This window comes from Betta splendens, chromosome 16, assembly GCF_900634795.4.
Source record: "Betta splendens chromosome 16, fBetSpl5.4, whole genome shotgun sequence".
Lineage (NCBI taxonomy): Eukaryota > Metazoa > Chordata > Actinopteri > Anabantiformes > Osphronemidae > Betta > Betta splendens.
In genome coordinates, this window is record NC_040896.2 from 14,647,965 (window position 1) to 14,669,694 (window position 21,730).

General features: G+C 49.0%; 2 protein-coding genes across 4 annotated transcripts; both read right to left on the reverse strand.

The window, feature by feature from the left end:
* Positions 1-102: 102 nt before the first annotated feature.
* LOC114842466 (rap guanine nucleotide exchange factor 5-like) lies at positions 103-15,049 on the reverse strand. Of its 2 annotated transcripts, XM_029127997.3 has the most exons (18): positions 14,712-15,049; positions 11,243-11,376; positions 10,522-10,622; positions 7,517-7,595; positions 7,183-7,327; positions 7,001-7,098; positions 4,675-4,705; positions 4,438-4,516; positions 4,067-4,216; positions 3,531-3,628; positions 3,319-3,435; positions 3,049-3,227; positions 2,806-2,896; positions 2,666-2,716; positions 2,348-2,435; positions 2,192-2,256; positions 2,046-2,100; positions 103-1,961 (listed from the first exon to the last, which is right to left on the reverse strand). In XM_029127997.3, exons 1-18 carry the CDS (start codon positions 14,886-14,888, stop codon positions 1,843-1,845), a joined length of 1,857 nt encoding a protein of 618 aa, XP_028983830.1. In that variant the 5' UTR covers positions 14,889-15,049; the 3' UTR covers positions 103-1,842. The 2 variants fall into 2 exon arrangements, with proteins under 2 accessions (XP_028983830.1, XP_055358935.1); XM_055502960.1 differs by lacking the exon at positions 14,712-15,049 and having other exon boundaries at positions 10,522-11,027; positions 11,243-11,370.
* A 2,194-nt stretch (positions 15,050-17,243) lies between these two features.
* si:ch211-254p10.2 (solute carrier family 40 member 1) lies at positions 17,244-21,145 on the reverse strand. Of its 2 annotated transcripts, XM_055502963.1 has the most exons (8): positions 21,043-21,145; positions 20,882-20,949; positions 20,596-20,755; positions 20,323-20,438; positions 20,023-20,149; positions 19,690-19,941; positions 18,862-19,542; positions 17,244-18,782 (listed from the first exon to the last, which is right to left on the reverse strand). In XM_055502963.1, exons 1-8 carry the CDS (start codon positions 21,143-21,145, stop codon positions 18,523-18,525), a joined length of 1,767 nt encoding a protein of 588 aa, XP_055358938.1. In that variant the 3' UTR covers positions 17,244-18,522. The 2 variants fall into 2 exon arrangements, with proteins under 2 accessions (XP_055358938.1, XP_055358936.1); XM_055502961.1 differs by lacking the exons at positions 20,882-20,949; positions 21,043-21,145 and having other exon boundaries at positions 17,244-19,542; positions 19,690-20,149; positions 20,596-20,848.
* Between the last annotated feature and the right edge of the window lie 585 nt (positions 21,146-21,730).

Sequence of the window (21,730 nt, forward strand, 5' to 3'; positions counted from 1 at the left end):
TTAGTGGAAATTAGAAAGTGCCATTAAATGAATTTGCAGCTGACTTGTACATATTTGTGTATTAACCGTCTTAGTTAACCCTAGTTATTTAGAGTTGTCCCATGGTGATTAAGAATCTTTTATTACATGCACAGTTGACACTGGTGGTCAATCCATGGTTCACCATATCATGCAGACCAACCTAAACGGTGCACACATGAAGCTGAAAGGGATGAATACATACATACGTACGTACAATTCCATGGAGAAATTAAATGGCTCTGAAATAATAAATAAAGGTCTATGTCCAGAATTTCAACACAAATATATACACACTACAAATAAAAGCAGCTGGACATTGTTGATGATAAAAAAAATCTAAATACTGCAGAATGTTCTGTCCAGTGCATGTTGGACTTTGGGTTTCAAAATACAAATGATCAAAATTAAAGTTTTCGAAATCTTCTACGTGTCCTCATTAAAACTTCAAAATATACGTGAGAATTTTCAGGAGTATTGTATCGGCTACGACCACACGGCTGCATACTGTGGTTCTACTACACATACAGCAGCTCATGGCTTTGATGTGTTTTGCCTTTTCTAAAGGTGTGGTGTTTGATTTGCTCATTAATTATGAGCAAATCAAAGTTTAAGTTTACCCTCGAACACAAAATTGTTGACCTCAATAACATCTATACATGAGACCAGCTGTAGCTCAGAATAAGGGTAATCATGACTCATGTTTTTTAAAAGACGTGTTGATACTAGTCTTTCAAATAGTCTGTGATGTGAGGAAAAAACTCTTTATGGTGTTTAAACCTGAACACCTGACTGCTGCTTCATTTAACTGATTGTCCACAGCTACATGAAGAAAACTGGCCAATACTTTGACAGGAGAAGCATTTAGCATTAATGTGTATTTGGCACTAACACATATGGATATAAGTCACACATAGAAATGTGTGACCTTTGATGGCCCCACTCACAACGAAATGTCCAACATCCTGTGTATTCTGTTCTCATTTCCTGCAGTGCTGTCGTCTGGACTGTGTAACGCCTTCAGAAAACTGTATTGTAATAGATTTATATGCTGTAAAAAATAGAGCATGGAAAAGTGTAATAACACTGTTGTAATAACAGTTTAACAGTAAATAATGTGAGTGTGAGTCATACAGTGCTGAACACCTGTTTTGCACCAGTCAAACCGAATCAGTATTATGTCATCCTGATAATTCAAGATGTGTTATTGGAGATCTCTTTGGTTAAATATGAAAAAAACAACCTTGTCACTCATCTTCAAGTAAAAAAAAACATGCATCATGACTTTGTCTGTATCTTATGACTTGAGTCACACGGTTTGTGTTGTTTTCTCGCCTACTGTTTTCAAAGTCTAGGATGAGCTTTGATGGTTTCCACCTTATGCTGCTCGCCTGCTGCAGGCCCGCATCCGTAACTGCACGTTCCCCACTAGGGGGCGCTGTTGTCTTGCTGCAGCTGTGGGAAATAAATGTAACCAGCGGCACGTTGCACGCATCCTGACCAGTGTGAGCAGCTCTAATGCTGCTGTCTTTCTAATCCACAGGCAAAACAGGTTGAGGTTCAACTGCTGCTAAAGCAGCTGAATGCAGCTACGCCTGCTTTCACATGTGCTGTATCAGTCACTTTATTATGAATCTACATAAATATTTATGCACTGAATGTAAGAGTGATCTGCTTGTGCCTCTCAGTCGAGTGGCTCCCCCTGGTGGTGGGCCAGGGTCATACTGCTTTCCTCTGACTGCAGACAGAGTCCTGAGAGATGAGGCAGCCATAGATTTGTTCCTTGGCGGTTCAAGTGGGGCCGACGACGCGGGTTCTGTTGAGTTAAGCGCGAGGCTCCAGCCTGTGTGACAGTTCAAAGAGCGTCTGCTGATTGTCTATGACATGAAGGTGATCAACGTAGGCTCGCGCTTCAGAGCTGCTCTTCTGGGAGATCCCATTTCCTGGAAGGAAAGAAGATTTGATTTAAAAACTTCCATGACCTTGGTGAGTTTTAACTCTGGTTTAAATCATTATTTAATACTGACCCAAGTGGTCTTTCTGACAGTGCCGGATGAGCCTCACTGCGTCTGCAATCATGTGCTGCAGATGAAAAAGGACAGAGGCGTCGTTAAATATGACTTTTATCCACTGAGCACGAAGCAACAAAACAAAGCAGTTCCGAAAATCTCACCAGCTTTTCAAAATTGACCAGGTTGTCGTGAAACGTCTTGTTGCCTTCGTGAATGAATGTGATGTCTGCGAAAAGAGTTAGTTGTTAGAATTCCCCAGCAGATGCCTCTGATCCCAGAGGAGACGTGTGCGGTATTAAACGCTACGACGTGAGCACCTTTTAGCAGCAGAGGAAGAAAGGGGATTTTTGGTGACTTCATCTTCTTGAAGGAGTCTCTGTAGGTCTTGTGGTTCAGCGACGGATCCTGTGAAGACATTTTCAAAACCAATGAGCCTAATCCTCTGGAGGTGGCGCTGCCTTTGCCTGTGCTCACACGCTTTGTTGAGCGGAATTATCATCAGCATCATTGACTAGCAATCAGATGACGGACCGCCAGATGTTAAGCCACACTCAGCTTTGATAAACATCAAATACAAATTTGTGTAATTTCTTTTAAATTAAAAAAACTCAAAATGATTTAATTACTGTACTTACTGTGACTGTATCTAGTTCTGAAAACAGCTTTTTGAATTTCCCAGGTATTTTCTGCGAAGGTCAAACAGGACACATTGCCATGAGCTACAGATTTCAGGTCTCACAAACAAAAAAAAAAACAAAGGAAAGTGCATAATTACCTCCCAGGTCTGACTGAGGCGACTAACAGCTGCAGTGTTCAGGCCCATTATAATGGCAAAGAAACAGCTGAGATTTCTTTGTGCTTTACAGCTGTAACAGAGCAACACAACAGACGACGTGGTCACTTTTTAGTTCACCCCCTCGCCACTGAGGGCAGCGTTTACACAATCAGAGTGGTTGGAAATGGTTGAAATCTACATGAAAAGAATCGATTCACGTCTCAGATTACAAAAGCTACTAACTGGGCAGCAATCTTGATGAACTTCTTGATGAGCTGGACCCGTTTGCAGAGCGGCGAGCACAGCAGCACCTCCGTCATCACCCACAGCTGGATCTCGTTGCAGCGCTGCAGCAGCAGCTCTAGCGCCGCCGTGTGGTGATTGCTGGCATGGCGGCTGAAGATGAAATAAACCAGCTCTTGCTGCAAAAGAGCAGAGGCCTGTGAGCTGAGCAGAGCAGAGCATCGCTTCTGACTGTGTTATGGACACTCTCTGTATCTATGTATATGGGACCTCATGTATTGCGTTAAAGATGCTCCAGTCAAAGTTGCTGAGAGCCACAGCCACGTCCCACGTGTTCAAACCGAGCATTCGCGCCGTCCTCAGCTCTGAGTTGTCTGTCAGCGGATTCTGATGACAAGAAACAAACAAACGCATAATTAACCCAAATGACCGGCGACTATGTGTGCGAGTGGAAATGAGCGGTGGAGCAGTAACGTTCCCACCAGGACTTCTCCGAGGTCCCTCCTGCATATATGCAGCCTGCCCACCGGCCGTAAAGAATCCGAGAAAACCCGGTCCTGCGGCTGCAGCAGGAGTCGACCTGCAGGGGAGGAAAAACACGTCAGGATGCCATTAGAAACCCGCCGAGCCGTGAGCAGCAGCTACAGCGTGAGCGGCCAGATAAGAGGCAGCCACCGATACTGTGGGAGATAGCGACTTTATACCCCCTGACTGCAAAATGCTTCTCCCTTTCAAACGGCCTCACCGAGGACGTGTTCAGTTCACTTCTGATGACTCCGGTCTCACGCTCATGTCAAGTATGAAATTAATAGGAAATTAAAAAGCTTTAAAGTCACAGAGGGGACCTATTTATTTTTAATCTCAACCAGATTTACGACCAACTGAAAGGGAAAGCTCCAAACGTAACTTGTCATGTCTCTATATACGTATAGTTATAATATTGAACATTATACTGGTGTTTTCTTGCATATGTTTCTGTAAAACACCAACAAACATCATATATCTGTTTTGTGTTCACCTCCAGGGTAGGTGACAGCCACCAGCACCAGCTCTCCCTGGGGGACCTCCATCCTGTCCGCCACCGCCTGCAGCAGCTCCCGAGCTGCCGCCCCGGCGCCGGCCTTGACGCTCAGGTACGAGTCCATGCTGAGGTACACCTGGCAGAGCGCTGGAGGACAGAGCGCAGGTCATTCACCGTGCAGCAGCCTGGCTATGTAAAACGAAGCTGAAGATCACCCCGATGAGGCAAAAAGAGGTTTTAAGTCATAACTCAGGAACTTGCATTTCTGAGTCTGGGTTCTTTGGAAGGAGTCCCATTGTTCTGCCCCTGGTGGTTTTGGAAACAACGTAGGGCAGCAGGAATGTGCGACGCCTCGTTTTACGGCTTACCTTCCTTGGTCCACGGCTGCGAACATCTGGACTGGAGCCCGCTCTCCTTCAGGCTTGATTGGTGGAAAAGCGCTTTGCTCTGAAAAGGAGGAGGAGGAAGTGCATGGATTTTGACACATTCGCACGTGGAAGCGTTACGGGCAGCTCTCTACAGCAGGAAGTGTGAGGACAATAGGCTCAACACCCAGTTCAGTTTCAAAGAAGAGTAAAACTAGTACTGAGAACATGTGAACCCACCTTTCTTTGAGGGGAATATTCATCCACTGTACTGTAAGAAGAAGAAGAAGGAGAAAATCATTAATGAGCTCCAGCATGTGTTTGCACATAAACCCAGTTCTGCTGTTTGTTTTTCTCTCCTTCCACAGAGGAGGCAGATCGATGCACCTCTACACTCATTCTAAACCAGTGCTAAGGTGAGATTAGCCTGTGGGTTTTATCTCCTGGGTGAGGCCTGCTGTCATCCTCCACCTCCTGCTGGGCTTTGCATCACAATAGGCATGTTGGCACAAGGCCTGTCCTCGGGGATCCCCGCGTGCCGGCCAGCAGCACTCCTGCATTAATGAGAATCCCGATTCCCACTGTCATGTCAAAAACAGGAGCCGTGACCTAATTCACCGTGGACGTCTCTGGGCTCTGAGAACGGAGCGGCGGGTGCGGTTCCTGGAACACAGGAAGCTGCGTCTTTCTATAAAGTGACACGCGTCAACGTCGGGCTGGGGAGCAGATTGCCACAAAGCAGCCGTGTGCTCCCATGGGGCCAGAGCTCATAAATACTGGAGCGTGTCAGTTAGCAGCGCCCACACGAAGTCCAGGGCTTCAGAGGAGTGGGAGGATGAGAACACTAATAACGGCGACTCCCAGTCATCTGCTATTATCAGCGCTGGGTTTAAATGGGCAGCAGGTTGGAGCGTCCCCGGGGACCAGGGCTGAGGAGGCGGAGGAGGGTGAGGAGGATGATGAGGCGGATGAGGGTGAGGAGGCAGAGGAGTGTGGGGAGGCGGAGGAGGGTGAGGAGGATGAGGAGGCGGAGAAGGGAGAGGAGGGTGAGGAGGCGGAGAAGGGAGAGGAGGGTGAGGAGGTGGAGGAGGGTGAGGAGGCAGAGGAGTGTGAGGAGGGTGAGGAGGATGAGGAGGTGGAGGAGGATGAGGAGGTGGAGGAGGATGAGGAGGCGGAGAAGGGAGAGGAGGGTGAGGAAGCGGAGGAGGGTGAGGAGGCTGAGGAGGATGAGGAGGTGGAGGAGGATGAGGAGGTGGAGGAGGATGAGGAGGCTGAGGAGGGTGAGGAGGCGGAGGAGGGTGAGGTGGGTGAGGAGGATGAGGAGGCGGAGGAGGATGAGGAGGATGAGGAGGGTGAGGAGGCGGAGAAGGGAGAGGAGGGTGAGGAGGTGGAGGAGGGTGAGGAGGCAGAGGAGTGTGAGGAGGCGGAGGAGGGTGAGGAGGATGAGGAGGCGGAGAAGGGAGAGGAGGGTGAGGAGGCGGAGAAGGGAGAGGAGGGTGAGGAGGTGGAGGAGGGGTGAGGAGGCAGAGGAGTGTGAGGAGGGTGAGGAGGATGAGGAGGTGGAGGAGGATGAGGAGGTGGAGGAGGATGAGGAGGCGGAGAAGGGAGAGGAGGGTGAGGAAGCGGAGGAGGGTGAGGAGGCTGAGGAGGATGAGGAGGTGGAGGAGGATGAGGAGGTGGAGGAGGATGAGGAGGCTGAGGAGGGTGAGGAGGCGGAGGAGGGTGAGGAGGGTGAGGAGGATGAGGAGGCGGAGGAGGATGAGGAGGATGAGGAGGGTGAGGAGGCGGAGAAGGGAGAGGAGGGTGAGGAGGTGGAGGAGGGTGAGGAGGCAGAGGAGTGTGAGGAGGCGGAGGAGGGTGAGGAGGATGAGGAGGGTGAGGAGGCGGAGGAGGGTGAGGAGGGTGAGGAGGGTGAGGAGGCTGAGGAGGATGAGGAGGATGAGGAGGGTGAGGAGGCGGATGAGGGTGAGGAGGGTGAGGAGGCGGAGGAAGGTGTGGGGAGGTCCACAGACAGCGACGCGCTGCTTCTTTACTAACGGAGCCACCCTTTTACTGTACTGACCCCAGGAAACGACAGCTAGTCGGATGCAGACGCGTCACTAACAGTGGTCACTGACCTCAGGGACTGTGACTTATTATTGTAGATGGATGGTGATTAGGAACTAAACTTCATAACTTCATACAGTCCCCGGCCTAAAAATGAGTCACTGGCAGTGAATGCCATTGCCAACAGGCAGCGGGCTTGAAACTGTGGCCGGTAAACAAGTGCTGGAACATTCCTCCTCCTCCTCGTGAACAGCGGCAGCTTGTCGTTAATTCCCCCAAATCTCTGCAGTTCCTCAGTTTTGGAATTCAAGAGCTTTATGACCTTTTCATTTCCATGCGTGACACCCTAGAACGCTGTGCTCTCAATAGCTCCATTGACCAAGGCACCAGACACAGAAGAGCCTCTCTTGTGACTCAGCTTGGTTTCAGGCCTCCATCGGTTCGATGATGATGATGATGATGATGATGATGATGATGATGATGATGATGATGATGATGATGATGCTGCGATCCCACCCACCGTCTGCGCTGCAGCTGGTGCAGCCTCTGCACCTCCCTCACGTCTGTGTCCAGGGTGGGGTGCTCGTAGAGGTCGTCCAGCACGTAGCGGTGCAAGGTCTGCGAGGAGAGGAAGTGACGGCTTTCATCGAGGCCACCTCACGCCCGGTCGACGCCCAGTTCCCCGCGCGCCGCGCTTCCTACCTTCATGAAGAGCTGGACGTGCGCGTCTTCTCGCAGGAAACCTCGGCAGAGACACATCCACTGCGACACCAGGTGGAGGACCTTCCGCTTCCTCTCCACGGGCTCCTTCCTGTCCTCTTTTCCTCTGTGACGCCTGGTGCAATAGGTGGCGACGGGTTAAGGCTGCAGCACCGACGGAGCCTGAGATTATGCCAGTGAGTGGTTTACAGAGAGCTCCCAGGTAACTTAGAGTCAGTGAAGAGGTTTTTATGTAAAATAAGATGGTTTCGTGTCTTTAAAATTCACTAAAGAGGTTCTTCATGTGAATGTGTTCAACCCATGCGTTCAAGGATATTGTCCCAGCAGAGCTTGGCATAAATCAGCGGTGGACATGAACACGGGGTAGGTCAGCAGAAAGTCATCCAGGAGTGTGTCTGCAAAAAGAACATCCTTCAATTACTTTCATTTCCACATATAACAATAACTTGAAATATGTCAACCTCTCAAAGCTCCATGAATTGATCCGACCTGTACATTTGGTTCATGCTGCGATACTGGACTCTGGCTTCATGTTTGCTGAGCCACATCTGTATTTGTGTCTGAGATAACACACATCTGTTTTCCTGTTGCGTCTTATTGAAACAGGAAGTCCGACCACTTTTTTTGTCTTAAACTATCACTTAACAAGCACCAAACTGAGACATTTCAGGCGTGGGATAAAGTCAAGCTCATTATTTCCTCTCGGTCGCTCAGTAATGATTTTTACTCCTACCAGCGAGGATTCATCAGAAATAGATGCTTCTGCTCCGCTCCAACAAGCCCAAACAAGTCTTTAGCGCCTTTGTCTCGAGTCTCACGCATTGAGCTTTGCAGGCGGCCGAAACAAGTGTCATTTGACCCTGGCTGACCTCTGCTGCAGCCTGTTTCCATTCTGATTCGCAAAGGAGAAATCAGATATTGCCTTGCCATCGCCTCAATGCGTTGTCAAGCAGCCATCGGTGCCACTGCCTCCTGTATCCCAAGGTTATGCACAAGGATGTGTTTGTGTAAATGGATTAAATGGAGGCTGGCGGCAGCAGCTCCGCTTTGACATATATGACATGCTCTTCTACATCATCCCACATGTTCACTGTTTAACATTTTATTCACCCTGTTGAAAAGAATAGGCCTGGGTCCCTTTATTCACCTTTCACCTAAAATCTGTTATTTAATTCCTATATTAATGCGTGTTGACATAAAACCTACTCTAATACATTTCTAAGGCACAAAAAGCCATTATAAGATATGATGCCCAGCCACAAGTGACAAGCTGCACAAATCCTATTAGGGCCGTCCTCCTCCTCATCCCCCGTAGGTGCCCACACCCAGAATTGTAAATTCTCTCCTTTCATTTCACACTGGCTTCCCAGGGCCTTTGTGAGCGCTCCGGTCCACGGGACTCCCCGACATCATTACGTTAATCCATGCAGAGCAGCTGTGCATGCATCACTCGCCCATAAAGGATACAGTTCCGCACCTCAACGCAGAGCACCCAGAGACACGGGGCGCAGAACAGCTCCCACACGCTGCTCAGCTCTCAGCTCTCTCTGCATGCGTGCGTGTTTCCTCTGAGCCATCGTATCTATAAAACACTCCTGCACGAGCAACAGCTTAAGCTCTGCTCCCCCGGCTGTAAACTCTGCGAGTTTTTTGAAGTGAGAAAACACAATAAATATTTAATTCCCTGACCTTAAGTCATATTCTCGCTCATAATTCTTGATAACGCAGCAAAAGGAGTCCTGCAGAGCTCCGGCTGCATCCAACCGGTCTGTTTTCCACCAGCACACAACAAAGTGAATTAAGCTAAATGTGTTATGCCTGTTGTGTTTTTTACCAGTCGTTTCTTTGAAGCAGACGTGAAAAATCAGACCAAAATAATGTATTTCCATTTTCAGAATCCCGCAGAATAGATTCATTGATCTAGTTGGCCACTGACTTACGGTGAAATCAATCCACCTGTCAATCAACCTGCCAGCGTCATTTGCATCTCAATAAGCGCTCGATCAATGCAGCCTTTGACATGAGCATGTTAAATGCGTTGCTTATTGGATCAATAGGAACCAGAAGTTGTCGCCTCGGTGTGAAAGCCATAAATTACTGTGACGAATTTGGTTCCATGGACGTTAATGATGCATCTGCATCTGCAGTTTGACCATTCACACTCAACAGAGGCCAGTTTCCACCAAACGGCAGCATCGGTGCATGACGCAGGATCACGTTCCACCGCTGCCGCTGAGCTGGACCGTTAGCGGACACTCGGCGGGGGCACGGGAGCGTCACTCTTCATTGAGGGACAAGCGAGGCCGGCGGGAGTCACGCCATTAACCCTTCTGAACTGCCGGCTGCAGCCCCTCCTGTGCTCGGGGTCGTGGCTCTTTGACCCCGAGGACATCGCTCACGTCGGGCTCTGGATGGAGCTCCGCACGCTCGGCTACGCAGTGCGAAGTGAGCGAGGGCTGAATGATTCATCGAGAGCTCACTGGACGGCAGCTGAGAGGTAAAGCAGCTTCTGTGTGGATGGGGAGCCTCGAGCGCTGCAGAGGAGCCCGGTGGTGAACTTTAAATCAATATTAAACAGTCGCATTGCAATAAAATAGGATTAACCAGCAAATGTAAGATTCTACAGCACGTGAAATGCTCATCTACTTCCAGTTAGACATCATCTGCTACATCTCTGCCTCCAAGGAAAGACCCCCCCCCCCCCCTTGTTTCTCATTTCCTCCTCTCTGCATTGCTTCTCATTTTTTTTCTCTTCTCCTTCACTGCTACTGCTCTCAATCATCAATTCCCATCCATCCGTTTCTCCAGCCTCAGCACCAGAGGATCTCCTCTGCCTTGGCAACAGTGTCACATTATCATGCACCTGCTGAGATGAGAGGAAATGTATTGTCATCGCTGTGAAGCTGCTGCACGTCGCGACGCGTGTTACAGCCACACTTCAAACGCACACGCACACGCACGCACGCACGCACACACACACACACACACACACACACACACACACACACACACACACACACACACACACACACACACACACACACACACACACACACACACACACACACTCTCAAACTTACAGCCATTCTGGGAATAATAGCGCATGATTAGCCTGTAATGTTACCCCCCGGGGGGGGAGCTGTTGTCCCAGCTCCTAAGCAACAGAAAGGAGTGAGCAAATGAGAAAGTGGCATGAAAAGTCAAGCTACTAATCACTGTCTGTCCATTTTTCCCACTGGGAACAAAAACATCAACCTGCCATGATAACCTGGAATGACAGCAAATGTCAAAGTGTCCAACATCCAACATGTATCTGCTGACCTGACTCTGCGCCCTGGGCTGCGTCCGGGTCCTGGTCCAGCATCAGCTCATTCAGTAGGTGCTCCAGGATCTTCTCCGGGGTTCCCGACACCACCACGTACCTGTCAGACACAACAGAGTCAGTGGACGAGTCCTCCTCGATGGACGACAGCGAGCGGCTGCTGCTCCATTCCTCCTCTCCCTCCGTCCCCTCGTCATCGATGTAGCGGAAGTACGGGACGTCAAAAGTGGGCATGGTCAGCGGCTCTGCCCGGCTGGTGCTGTCACTGCCGCTGTCCTCGGAGCCCTCCTCTTCGTCGTCATCTTCCTCCTGCTCCACCAAGGCGGCGTGCAGCCGCCTGCCGTCCTCCTGCCGCAGGTCCGGGGGCTGCGGTCGAGATCCCATCCCTGCACGGTCCCCCCGCTCTCACGCCGGTGACCGCGGTTTCCGTGGTTACTGCTGCATGCGCCCCTTACCCATCCATCCATGCACTACAGCTGATACCGAGCCCACCGCCGTCCACTACCTGTGAGTTAAACGGGAAGGCAGCTCTGCCTCAAAGTCCCATGCTGCTCACTTCAACGCATCTAAGAGCCATTTATGTGTGAGGAGTTGTGATGTAAGGATGCCCGAGTGACTGTGAGCCGGAGGAACAGAAAGAGGGAATGGTGAGAGTGCTGAGGGAGAGAAACAGATAGTGAAAGAGGAAGGGAGGGAGGGAGGGAGTCTATGAAGGCTTACCTCCTGTTCCTCGCCTGCTCTCTCCCCCCTCCCCGCTCCGTTGCAGAGGGGGCTGGACGCTCTGACGACACCCCCTGGAGAACGAGCACAGCGTAGCCCCTCTCCCTCACACACACACGGACTGCCTCGTCACTCTGTGGCCAGAGAGAGAGAGAGAGAGAGAGAGAGCGAGGGAGGGAGGAGAGAGCGTTATCACCAAGGAGATTCCCCCCCGTATTTCCTCCCGCTCGCTCAAATCACTGCTGATTTCCATCATAATACTGTGTCAAAGCCAGCACGGCAAATGAAAGAGAATTTCCATATATCTTTATTCACTCCTTATCAGTGGAGCCCATTCAGGGATTAGCATAAAAGGCCTGCACTTATTTTAATTACCAAGTCCCAAACAGAGCCTATTGAATTATGGGAGGTGGCTTGAGACAGTCAGTGGGCAGGCTGCCACGCGTTAAACTCTGCACGTTAACAATGGTTTGGAGTTCAGCTCGGACCCGTGCGACGTGCTACAGTGTGAGCGACTCGTTCATCACCACATCCACTATTGTCTCTCTCTCTTTCGCTTCGTCACACGACGCCGCGCGGCCGTGTTATTAATCGAGGCTTCAGGGAACGACACTGAAGTCACCTCTAGTCACCCAACTGCAGTCAGACATATCGCAGAGCTCCAGCTAATAATTAATGCTACTGCTGATTAGTCACCAAGGTTCAATTAACCAGTTAATAGCATTCAGAATGTTAAAAAATGGCTCTTATTAAATGGATGAAAGCAAAGAGCTAAATAACAGTTTCAACAGTGAAATGATTAGATGAATTGTAGAATTATTGCACTAATCAATTTACTGTCTAATACTGTAATTAAACATGTGGAAAGTATCCACGTTGCTGTGTTATAGTCCCATCATATTTATGCCAGCATTTTTAAAGACTGGCACAAATAGAATATTTATAACAGCGATACTTTAGCCCTAACAGCCCAGTGCAGCATCTTTGAATTGTAAAACGGGGTGTTTGACAGTGAAGTGTCTGGATCAGAGATACTGGTCTTAATGAAGAGTTCCCTGCATGGTGCACGCACCGGCATCCTGCATCAGCAGCCCCTCCCTCAGACCCCCCCCCCCTCCTCCTGGGCCATCAGTCAAAGTCAACGCAAGCCTCTGTGCATGCAATTATCCAGGCAGACAGGCTGGAAGTGCTTGCAGTTTTTCAGTCTAATTGCCTTTTGCAGAAACGCATACGTTGAGTTAAGCACATTAACTCTTACTGTGTCTGCGACCTCAGTCTACACGCGGGCACGCATGCGAGCACAATGTACATGCACGGTATCTAATACGACACCTGCCACCGTATCTCACCATTATCACACACCGGCAGCAAACGTGGCTTTAAACAGCAGATGTTTTCAGAGCCTTTAGAACGATTGAATGAAAATACAGTAGCTGCTAATAGTCCAGCGCGGCGGTGTCTGCTGAGCCGCTCATGAATGTGTCTCACTCCAAACAGAGAAGCACCGGCAACCACCAGGAAAGGCCCACTAAGCTAATTAGCTCCTTTATTTTGGGCAAAAGACGCCGGTGGGTCTATTTTTACCTCCGCGTACTGTACCATGCACATCGTAACGAGATCAGAGGACGAGGCGGACGCGGGAGAGCCTGGATTCTTAGACTGCAATTAACGGAGCGTCTCCGTTTCCCACTAACAGGTCAAACAGCAAACAAACCTTTCCTCGCAATGAATTATTGATTGTGCCTGGAGGCTGCAGGCCGGTTGTGGCCGTGCACTGGGCTTCGCGTGTTACCACGAACAATCAGGCCTCTGGAGTGGATGCCTCTAATGAGCCGGGGCCCCCGGGTCCTACGGCTCCTACAGCACCGTCGCCTGGAGGTGACCTGGGCTCACGGCTGCTGGACGGCGGCCTCCTAATATGGACACAGACTCAGGGAGATGAAGCTGCGTCCTGTGTAATGCTCCACAGTCTCCCTCAGGCTTCCACATGCATTCCGCCGGCTGGCTTTGTGTCTACATGTGTCTGAGTCAGGCACGCGTGCTATGGAACACTGGACTGTGTCCGCTCTGACAGATTTGCTGCTAATTCCTCTTAGGGAGCAGCGGAGGAGACGGTGAGACCAATAATTCATAAGCCTGTTTTCAAAGCAGCCCTTGAAAACCAATGAGCATTTTCATCGTCTCCGGAATGAATGAGCTCCGACTGCAGTTTACTACATAAAGCTCTGATTATGTGCTGCAAACAAGAGAACGAGCGCGTTACGTAAAATATTTGCACACGCGGCCGCTCTGCTTTTGTATTGACAGAAGACTGTGGCTCCACGCTACGACTAGACGTAAATGGAAAAACCTTGATGAAATATTAATATGCACTGAAAGATGCAAAAATCAAAAAGTGTCAAACACAAGACATGATCGCGCAGAACTACATCATACCTCTGAATAATTGAAAACATGGATAAAAGGACAAAAAGAAGAGGCTCTAGAGGTTGAAATCAAAGCTGGCAACTTTTTAAACAGAGAATAATGCAAAATGTTAAAGAAATAGACTTTCAAAAGGAAGATTGCGTAACATTCATTATCACAGACGAGCATCTCTGTTTCCACCAGCTGGGATTTCACTGATTTCAAAGCTCTTTGATGTCTGAGTTTATAAATATATTTATAAATAAATATATTGTTCATCCTATGCGTACCGTATATGATCACTGTATTAAGTTCAGGGCAGTATGAAGCCATTACTGCTTAATGAAACTAATGAATCTGTAGGTTCAGGGCTTTGGCTCGCTGTAGTAATGCTAACGTGGTACAATGCCTGACATTTGGATAACATTTGATCATGCACAGATTGGCAGAGGCTTGTACCGGTGAAAGGTCATTATATTGAATAACACATAGATAAGTGATCTGCAATTGTGTAGGAGAGAAGGTCAGAGACCTGCCGCACTGGAATCCACCCTGACACTCTACAATGTCCTGGCACTGGTCGCGTCAGCCCTTCCTGCCATTGTTGTACGGCACAGAACACACACACACACACACACACACACACACACACACACACACACACACACACACACACACACACACAGCTGGCGGAAAGCGAGCGCCCGCCGTGACGTCGGCCAATCAGAGGCAGCCCACTGACAGGTGATGTAATGTTCCAAAAGCAAGAACGCGCTGTTCAACAGCACCAGGAGTCATTTAGCTTTAAGACAGTGTCTGTAATAAACTGAGTGAGTTAAGGTTCTGTAGGAAAAAAAAGCCAGTGGTTCGTTCAATAGCTGTGTCTTGATTTGATTTGACAAAACTTAGATGATAGTATTCAAAGCAGAGATGCTATAGATTGACTGGGTTCTTGGGAGGCAGGGAGTTTAATCCAGCACCTTTAAGCAAAAGGCTCCTTAACAACGTGACGTCTGACTGATCTGACGAGACACTGACACAAAGCCTTTGTGGCGCCTCTCACCTCGCTCTTCTCGGGGCTCCTGCCGTGGCTCTGCAGGAGGCGGCAGCCGTCCTTGGCCAGCCTCTGGACCATCTCCAGCCTGGACAGGTCCTCCTTGTCCTGCAGGATGCGCATGCTCCCCGGCGGCAGCGCAGGGCTCACAGAGAACACGTATCGAAGGCCGCAGTCCCACGACATGGCCGGTCCCTGAACGCAGCACAGGACAGGACTGAGGTCTGTGTCCGCTGCCTGTCTGGCGGCGCTGATGGAGTCAGTCTCCTGTCACTGCAAAGTAAACCTCGGTCGTGGTTTCCCCGCACGGCTCTGTAGCACAGCAGCAGGAGAAAATGAAAAGTCCCTCGGAGGCTCTGAGGGTTTTATTCCACTGAAAGTGAATGAGAAAGTCCCACTCCCCGTCCGCCGCCTTCCCTCCCTTTTCCTGAACAGCAGGTTCAGGAAGCATCTGCGGAGCCGAAAAGCCCCAAAAAGGAAGTTTCAAAATGTCCCGAAAGCGGGAGAGGGTCAAGCTTCAAGTGTGTGCAGGGAAATTTACACTGGAAGGTCCAGCGCTCGTCAGGGTGGAGACGTTGTGTGTGAACTGTACAGTAGGTTTAAGGTCACTGAACAGTCAGACTGAACAGGACCTAAAGAGTTCCCAGCTGCTCATCACTCATCATTTACCCGCTAATTGTTTCTGCATCTCATCGATTGCGCTGGTGGGTTAAACTTGCAAATGTCATTGATTAAATAATGAACACTAAAGTAATACAGCCACCAGCCACCTTGCTATTGAACCCGGCTTTACAGCAAAGCCGTGACTTCCCGAGCCCTGGCGTCACAGCCGACTAATGCTTTGGTAAACTGCGCCGCGAGCAGCAAAGCGTCCGTTTGATTAATGCTCGCCAACGTGTCGGACGCCTGCTAATTAAATGAAGGTGTCAGGAGCCGCGCGTATTTACAGAGGCGCCCTACACGTATTGACCAATGTAAAGCAGTGACATTAATTCTTCTCATGAACACTTTATCTATTATTGCCTTCGCCTCTGTCAGCAGCCCGATGATTGACTGGGTTCTTGCAGAGCCGTTCACTGCTCCGATCTGCTGACACAGCATGAATCCAGCTGCCGGTTTGCCTTTATGCGTCATTCCACTATGCCGCTTTGTTCTTTTAATGTAACTAATTGGCCCAATGAGGAAAATAAACTAGGTTTCACCACATCCTGGCTTAAAGTAAATCCAGCTGCTGTACAGCACACATACTGGACTCTGTGCTTGACTTACTTGTGTAGTCGACTGCTGTACTGTATGTCAGCGATCCGTTGGTCTATAGGTTTCACTGCAGGAAGGAAGCTAAGGAACTAATTGGCCTTGAATATCTAAATGTTTTCCTTCTTGCTGAACATCCCTCAGTGAGACAAAGCCAGGAGGCCGACTCCAGCTTTAATGTGCTACCACTGACCCACTTTCTCAACTAAATGAATTGCAAAGTGAGACAGCCTAAAGACTAGTTAGCCTGCTCCGGCGCCGCTGCGTTTAACCAGGGACTGCCATGACAACCAGGGGCGGCGCACGGCTACTGGCTGCCTGCGGCGCCGCAAGAAGTGATGAAACTCCTCTGAGCTTCTTACGGCGGCTTTCTGAACTATTACCCTGTTAGAGGAATGACTGCGTCTCATAAGACGAGAGAGAACCCAGTAACAAGCGATGCTTCCACACTGGGGGGGGGGTGTTTTGAAACCGTGGCAACCACACATTGTCTTGTCTTCTTCAGCGTTGTGTATTTCTTATGATAAATAATTAGGCGTTTTATCAGTGTTTATCCCATGTGCTCATTGACAGCATACACTGTAGTAAATATGGAAGTAATGTATGGTAATGTTGTACATCATGGACACGCACGCACGCACGCACGCACGCACACACACACACACCTGCCGTGACTCCGCCCTCTTTTAGTTTAACTGACTATTTCTTGGGAGGCTCCACTACACTCTGTGCTTCTAATCCCTGCAATATCAACGTCTGCTTCCTTGCTAAAGTAATACATATTGTATGTGAAGTGTCCTCAACCTACTGGTGTTTTTCATCTAGAGAGGATCGAATTGTTCTTAGTTTGGTTACGGCTGAGGTCAAGTTGTTTGTCAGAAATATAGGGATGGTTCATTTTTCCCATCAGGCGTTTAAAGTCTTAATGTGCATCCTCATTGTATTACTTGTATGTTTTCTCTGAGTGACGTTTGGCTGATTATGTAGACTAAACAGTAGACATTACTTAAGTCGCTCCATTATATTGTTCATACTTTTGTTCCAAACTATTGTAGCAGTGATAAAAATAAAAACAAAGAAGAAACTACTTTTCTTCGTGTGATGGTGACCCTTTAATGTAACGTTGCCCTCTACTGGTCAGAACAGGCCATTACATCTAGTCATTGCCACAGTCTGTGACATGTTTAAGTCTCAAGATACAGTACATAACATGAGGGCATTGTAGAATTTTAAGTTAAAGGAACTTATTAGCAACATAGTTAACTAGAAATGTAATATTAAGGCATTTTATTTGACACATTTCTTTATATTTGTTGGTATTATTATGTTTGCAAGGAACTAGGGAAAGAGCCTCTTCAGTCATCTTTATTATCACAGTTGTCAGTCTGAGAAGAATTAAGACAACATACAATAATCAAATTTCACAGGAAGATCATACAAATATATTCATGTGTTGCTGGTTGTATGACAAAAAAGTTAACCATTGTTGTTTCCACTGTACATGAAGGAGATTTGAAAACATAGAGCAGCTGAGGGTAGTTCTCAAGTCCCATTCCCATGAGTCTCCTACTTAGTTGAGGTAAGGTAATGTTTAGTTCATCTGAACTGTAAAAGAATAAAGCAGCGTGTAATACAATATCAACATTCGTATGTAGTTAACAATGGCAAACATGTTACAAAGTGAAGATTGGTTTCCTCTTGGATTTCTAAAAAAAACTATTAATCTCACACTTTATATGGGAAGATAAGAAATTAGTTTTATTTATCAAAATACACAAGCAAATAGAATAAAATAGTCTGTACTGAAGATTGGAAATGGTTTTGCTGTTGTTGTCCATAAGCCAGGTTTACATACACACAAGAAAGGCAAGTGTTGGCTTGATTCATCCACAGAGAAACAAACCAGGGGAAGGAAGTACTTCTGTCCATTAAAGGGGCTGCCTTTCTGATTTAGTTTTTAATCAAACAGTCTCACATCCAGTTCCCTTTATGTTCCTTTTTGGACATCCTGGAATATTTCCAAGTGGACGGATCAGTCACATCAATGCCACTTGTCAAAATACTGTTGTCTTTTTTTTTTGTAATTTCACGCATCACATAAGTTTTCCTCACAACACCAGTTCGTCACTGAGTAAAGTCTTAAACATGTTTCCTTCCATCCACCCTCCTGTCCAAAAAGCTATGTCTATTACCGGCTTGTTTGATGAAGGTCTTGCAGTAATCCTACGGCGTGTGCAAAGGCACGTGCTGGTGCCTGAGCAGTTACCTTGGTGTCCTGTTGGACCTTGGATGTGGACACTTCCCCTGAAGGCATCCTTGCTGCATTTACTGTAGCCACCTCAACATGTGTAGATGACGAGAGGTCGTGTCTCCCACTCTACTTGACCTGAGTTCTGGAAAGCGGCAGAGGTGGGACAGGCGCTTGCTGTGTGGTGCTGAAATGAATGGCTAAATCGGGAGTGGAGTGAGAGGAACGGGAGGGAGGGAGACATTCATTTCACAGGTGCAGAGTGGAGTCGGTGCTGGTGAGCGTCTCACGCCTGGAGGTGTGGGCCGCGTTCGCTCCTTATGTGTCGAGGCGGTGTTTTTTCTTGGCTTTGTGCGCGTACAGGAAGTACATGGTGTGTCCGGTGGTGATGAACAGGACCGAGATGATGACCAGGATGCCGAAGTGCTGCGGCTGCGGAGCGGAGATCACCATGATGAAGTGGAGCAGGTCCATCAGGTAGTTCATGGAGCTTTGCACACCGTTGACCACGCCCCTCTCCGACTCGCAGATGTTCTCCTGCAGAAGCTGGGTCACGGTCAGGTCGAAGGACCAGAGGCCTGCAACACAAGCGACCTGTTAGAACAAATGCTAAATATTTCATGCATGTTAACACATATGTGCTCTTGGTTCGCTCACCTATTCGTGCTGTGATAACGCCTAGAAACAGCAGGATAATGGAGATGTAAGACTCTGGTGCTGTGCCAGAGGGCACGTTGTCAAAAAGCACGGTGTTATTGGTCCAGTGAATGGAGGAGCGGTCCGGCAGCAGCGGCTGGTTGCTGCCTCCCCTCAGGGGATTGGTGTGTTTTTGCCTTTGGCTGGCCATCCCGCCAAACTCAACGGAGGAGTTGAAGGTGATGTAGGGCATCAACAGGCTGAGATCCATAGGGCTCCCGGGGGCAAAGACAGAGCACACACACAGCAGCAAGCAGCCCAGGTGGAGGCAGCTGGAGATGATGCCTGTGTTGACCAGGCCGTACGTCTTCCTGAGTCTGGTGAACATCACGGTGCCCATGAGCCCGGTGATCGCCGACACGCCCATGAGCAAACTAAGGAGCGAGCCGCTTATTCCCTGAGTATAGGCGTAGCCAGTGGTGATGCAGTCGAAGCCCAGCACTGTGGTGTAGAGGAAGGCCAGGCCCATTCCTGCCAGGAAGACCGGCTGCCGGTAGTAGGCCCTCCAGCCGTCCTTACAGGTGCTCACCAGCCAGCGGAACTTCCGGAAACACAGCGGCAGGTTGGTGATTTCTTTCAGATGCAGGCTGGCGTGACAGTTTCCTTCCGTCAGAGGCTGAGGTTGCTCGACGTTCTCTTCGACTGATGAGAAAAGGGAATTCACTTCAGTTCAGTGAGATCATTAGCTTTTACGAAGCAGAGGTGTTCGGTACAAAATGTGAGCTGGACCGGGAGCCCTGGTGGTGCCCGGTCGTCAGCTCGGCACCATTCAGGCTGTGTGGTTCGTACCCGAGTGTCTCCTCTCCATCCTCTGCAGATACACCTGATCCACCTCCACGGCCGGCGGCTTGACCGAAAGGGCCGGGACGATGCGATAGACCCGTGACAAAAAGAAGAACTCCACAATAAGAGACACGAGGTTCCAGCCCAGGATGAAGCCACACCCAACTACGTTGGAGGCCAAGGTCATGACCTGCCCCACCGCCAGTGGGGCCAGGATGTTCGTCACCTGATCTATGCGCCTCATGGTGGCATTCATTCCTTTTGTGCGGATGAGAGACACAGAGGTTAATGAGCCGCTCCACCACGACCCATGACCCCACCCTGGAATGCAATCCTCACCGGCCAGGTGACCCCGGTTGTAGCCTGTGATGACCACAATCCAGTCCCTCTGTATGGCGATGGTCAGCGCTGTGCTTGCGAGGTTTGCCACATCTGCCAGGATGATCACCACCGTATAACAAACCACCTTGTGTAAGTTTTGCGATGCAACATGTTACTATGACGGCACAGAGTAGTGACAACCTCAGAAGCAGAGACAACAGGGTCACACAGGGGGAACAACAACAACAGCAGCAGAAGCAGCAACACATTATGATGGTATGAAATGTATTCAGTCATCACATGGTAATGTCTACTCACAGTAAGCCACCCGTCCCAGATCTGCTCGATCCTTTGCTTGTACGAGAACACCAACATGAGCACGATGCTGCACACCGTCACCGAGATGTTCTGAATGAAAAGAGACGCATGTGCAACTAAAATGGGGAAGAGAGAAACAAGAGCACTTTTAGACCATCTGTGTGGCTGTGGGCCTAAGTCTGACACCGATTCTCATCAATGACGAGGGCCGAGTGAAGCCAGCAGACGCAATGCATGCTAAAATGCTAAAGTGTGCGTGAAATAGACGTGCACCTTTATTCCGGGGGTTGCGATCGACCCAGTCTCCAATCAGGGCCCCCAGCAGGAGCACCGAGCCGGCCACCACCAGGCCGAAGACCGCAGTCAGCAGCAGGTTGCGTCCGTACAGCTCGATCAGGAAGACGGAGATAGCGAAGTGCCACATGCGGTCCCCCTGGTTAACATAAAACGCCGTGGTGCATCACGGAGCTGCAGCACGTTCACCACCCCGCTGCCATCTGTGCTTTGATGCCTTATCTACTGCTCCAGGAAGTGGCGTTCTCCAGGAAATGATTCTTACCCACATTGACAACGCTCCACTCACATAGATGAGAAACTTGGGGCCTTTGAGGTAGATGAGAGCTGAACCTTAGGAGGAAAAGCACAAGGCTCAGATGAAGCACATGCTACGCCGGCTGCAAACAAAAGGGAACATTTCGCCGCATTTAACCTTGACGTCACCTGGTATGCTTTTAGCCTTTTTGGCCCGTGCGTCCCTGACGTCATCAGACTCGAACTCGACCACGACCCCCCCGCACTGGGAGGCATCAGCTCGCCGGGACATTGCCTAGGGTCAGAAAACAGGTGAACCTGTCGCACCCTTGTTCCATTGTTACTCCAGTCTTTCATTGCTTACTCATGTGGACGTTAAGGTTGTTTGACTAAGCGCCTCCAGTTAATGAATACAAAAATGCTGAGACCGTTTGTACAATTTACTTATTAGCAGGTCAGTAAGCAGTTTCTGTGGTAGATTGTTAAGCTCGAACACCAAATTGTGAAGCAGAAGAAAAAATACATTTAAAGGATATTAAACTGAATGTTGTACATTCACATTATGTAAACACATAGAGTGACACCGAAAGTAACATTAGCACTACACGTTGCACAGATAAAGTCTCTTAACTGGCAAAAATTTAACAGTTGTTCATCAGTGCAAGGTCAATAGTCACCTTTGTTTTGATGCTCCACTCAGTCCTTGCTGTTGTTTCTTAATGATGTATCCTGTGCCATGTATCCTACATTGGGACACTAACAGCTGGAATCCAAGCTGTAGTAGTTTGAAAGGCTCACTAACATCACTGTGTTCAAGTGCACCATTGTATGAAAGTGCCAGAAAAGCAGAACGGACCGAGGCACAACAAAGCCAGCC

Coding starts and splice junctions, on each gene's coding strand:
- LOC114842466 (XM_029127997.3), bottom strand. CDS start 14,888: ATGTCGTGGGACTGCGGCCTTCGATACGTGTTCTCTGTGAGCCCTGCG. Junction 7,099..7,182: donor ACGTCCAGCTCTTCATGAAG/GTAGGAAGCGCG, acceptor CTCTCCTCGCAG/ACCTTGCACCGCTACGTGCT. Junction 4,517..4,674: donor AATATTCCCCTCAAAGAAAG/GTGGGTTCACAT, acceptor CCTCCTTTTCAG/AGCAAAGCGCTTTTCCACCA.
- si:ch211-254p10.2 (XM_055502961.1), bottom strand. CDS start 20,746: ATGTGGCACTTCGCTATCTCCGTCTTCCTGATCGAGCTGTACGGACGC. Junction 20,439..20,595: donor TCGCAACCCCCGGAATAAAG/GTGCACGTCTAT, acceptor TCCCCATTTTAG/TTGCACATGCGTCTCTTTTC. Junction 20,150..20,322: donor TCTGGGACGGGTGGCTTACT/GTGAGTAGACAT, acceptor AACTTACACAAG/GTGGTTTGTTATACGGTGGT.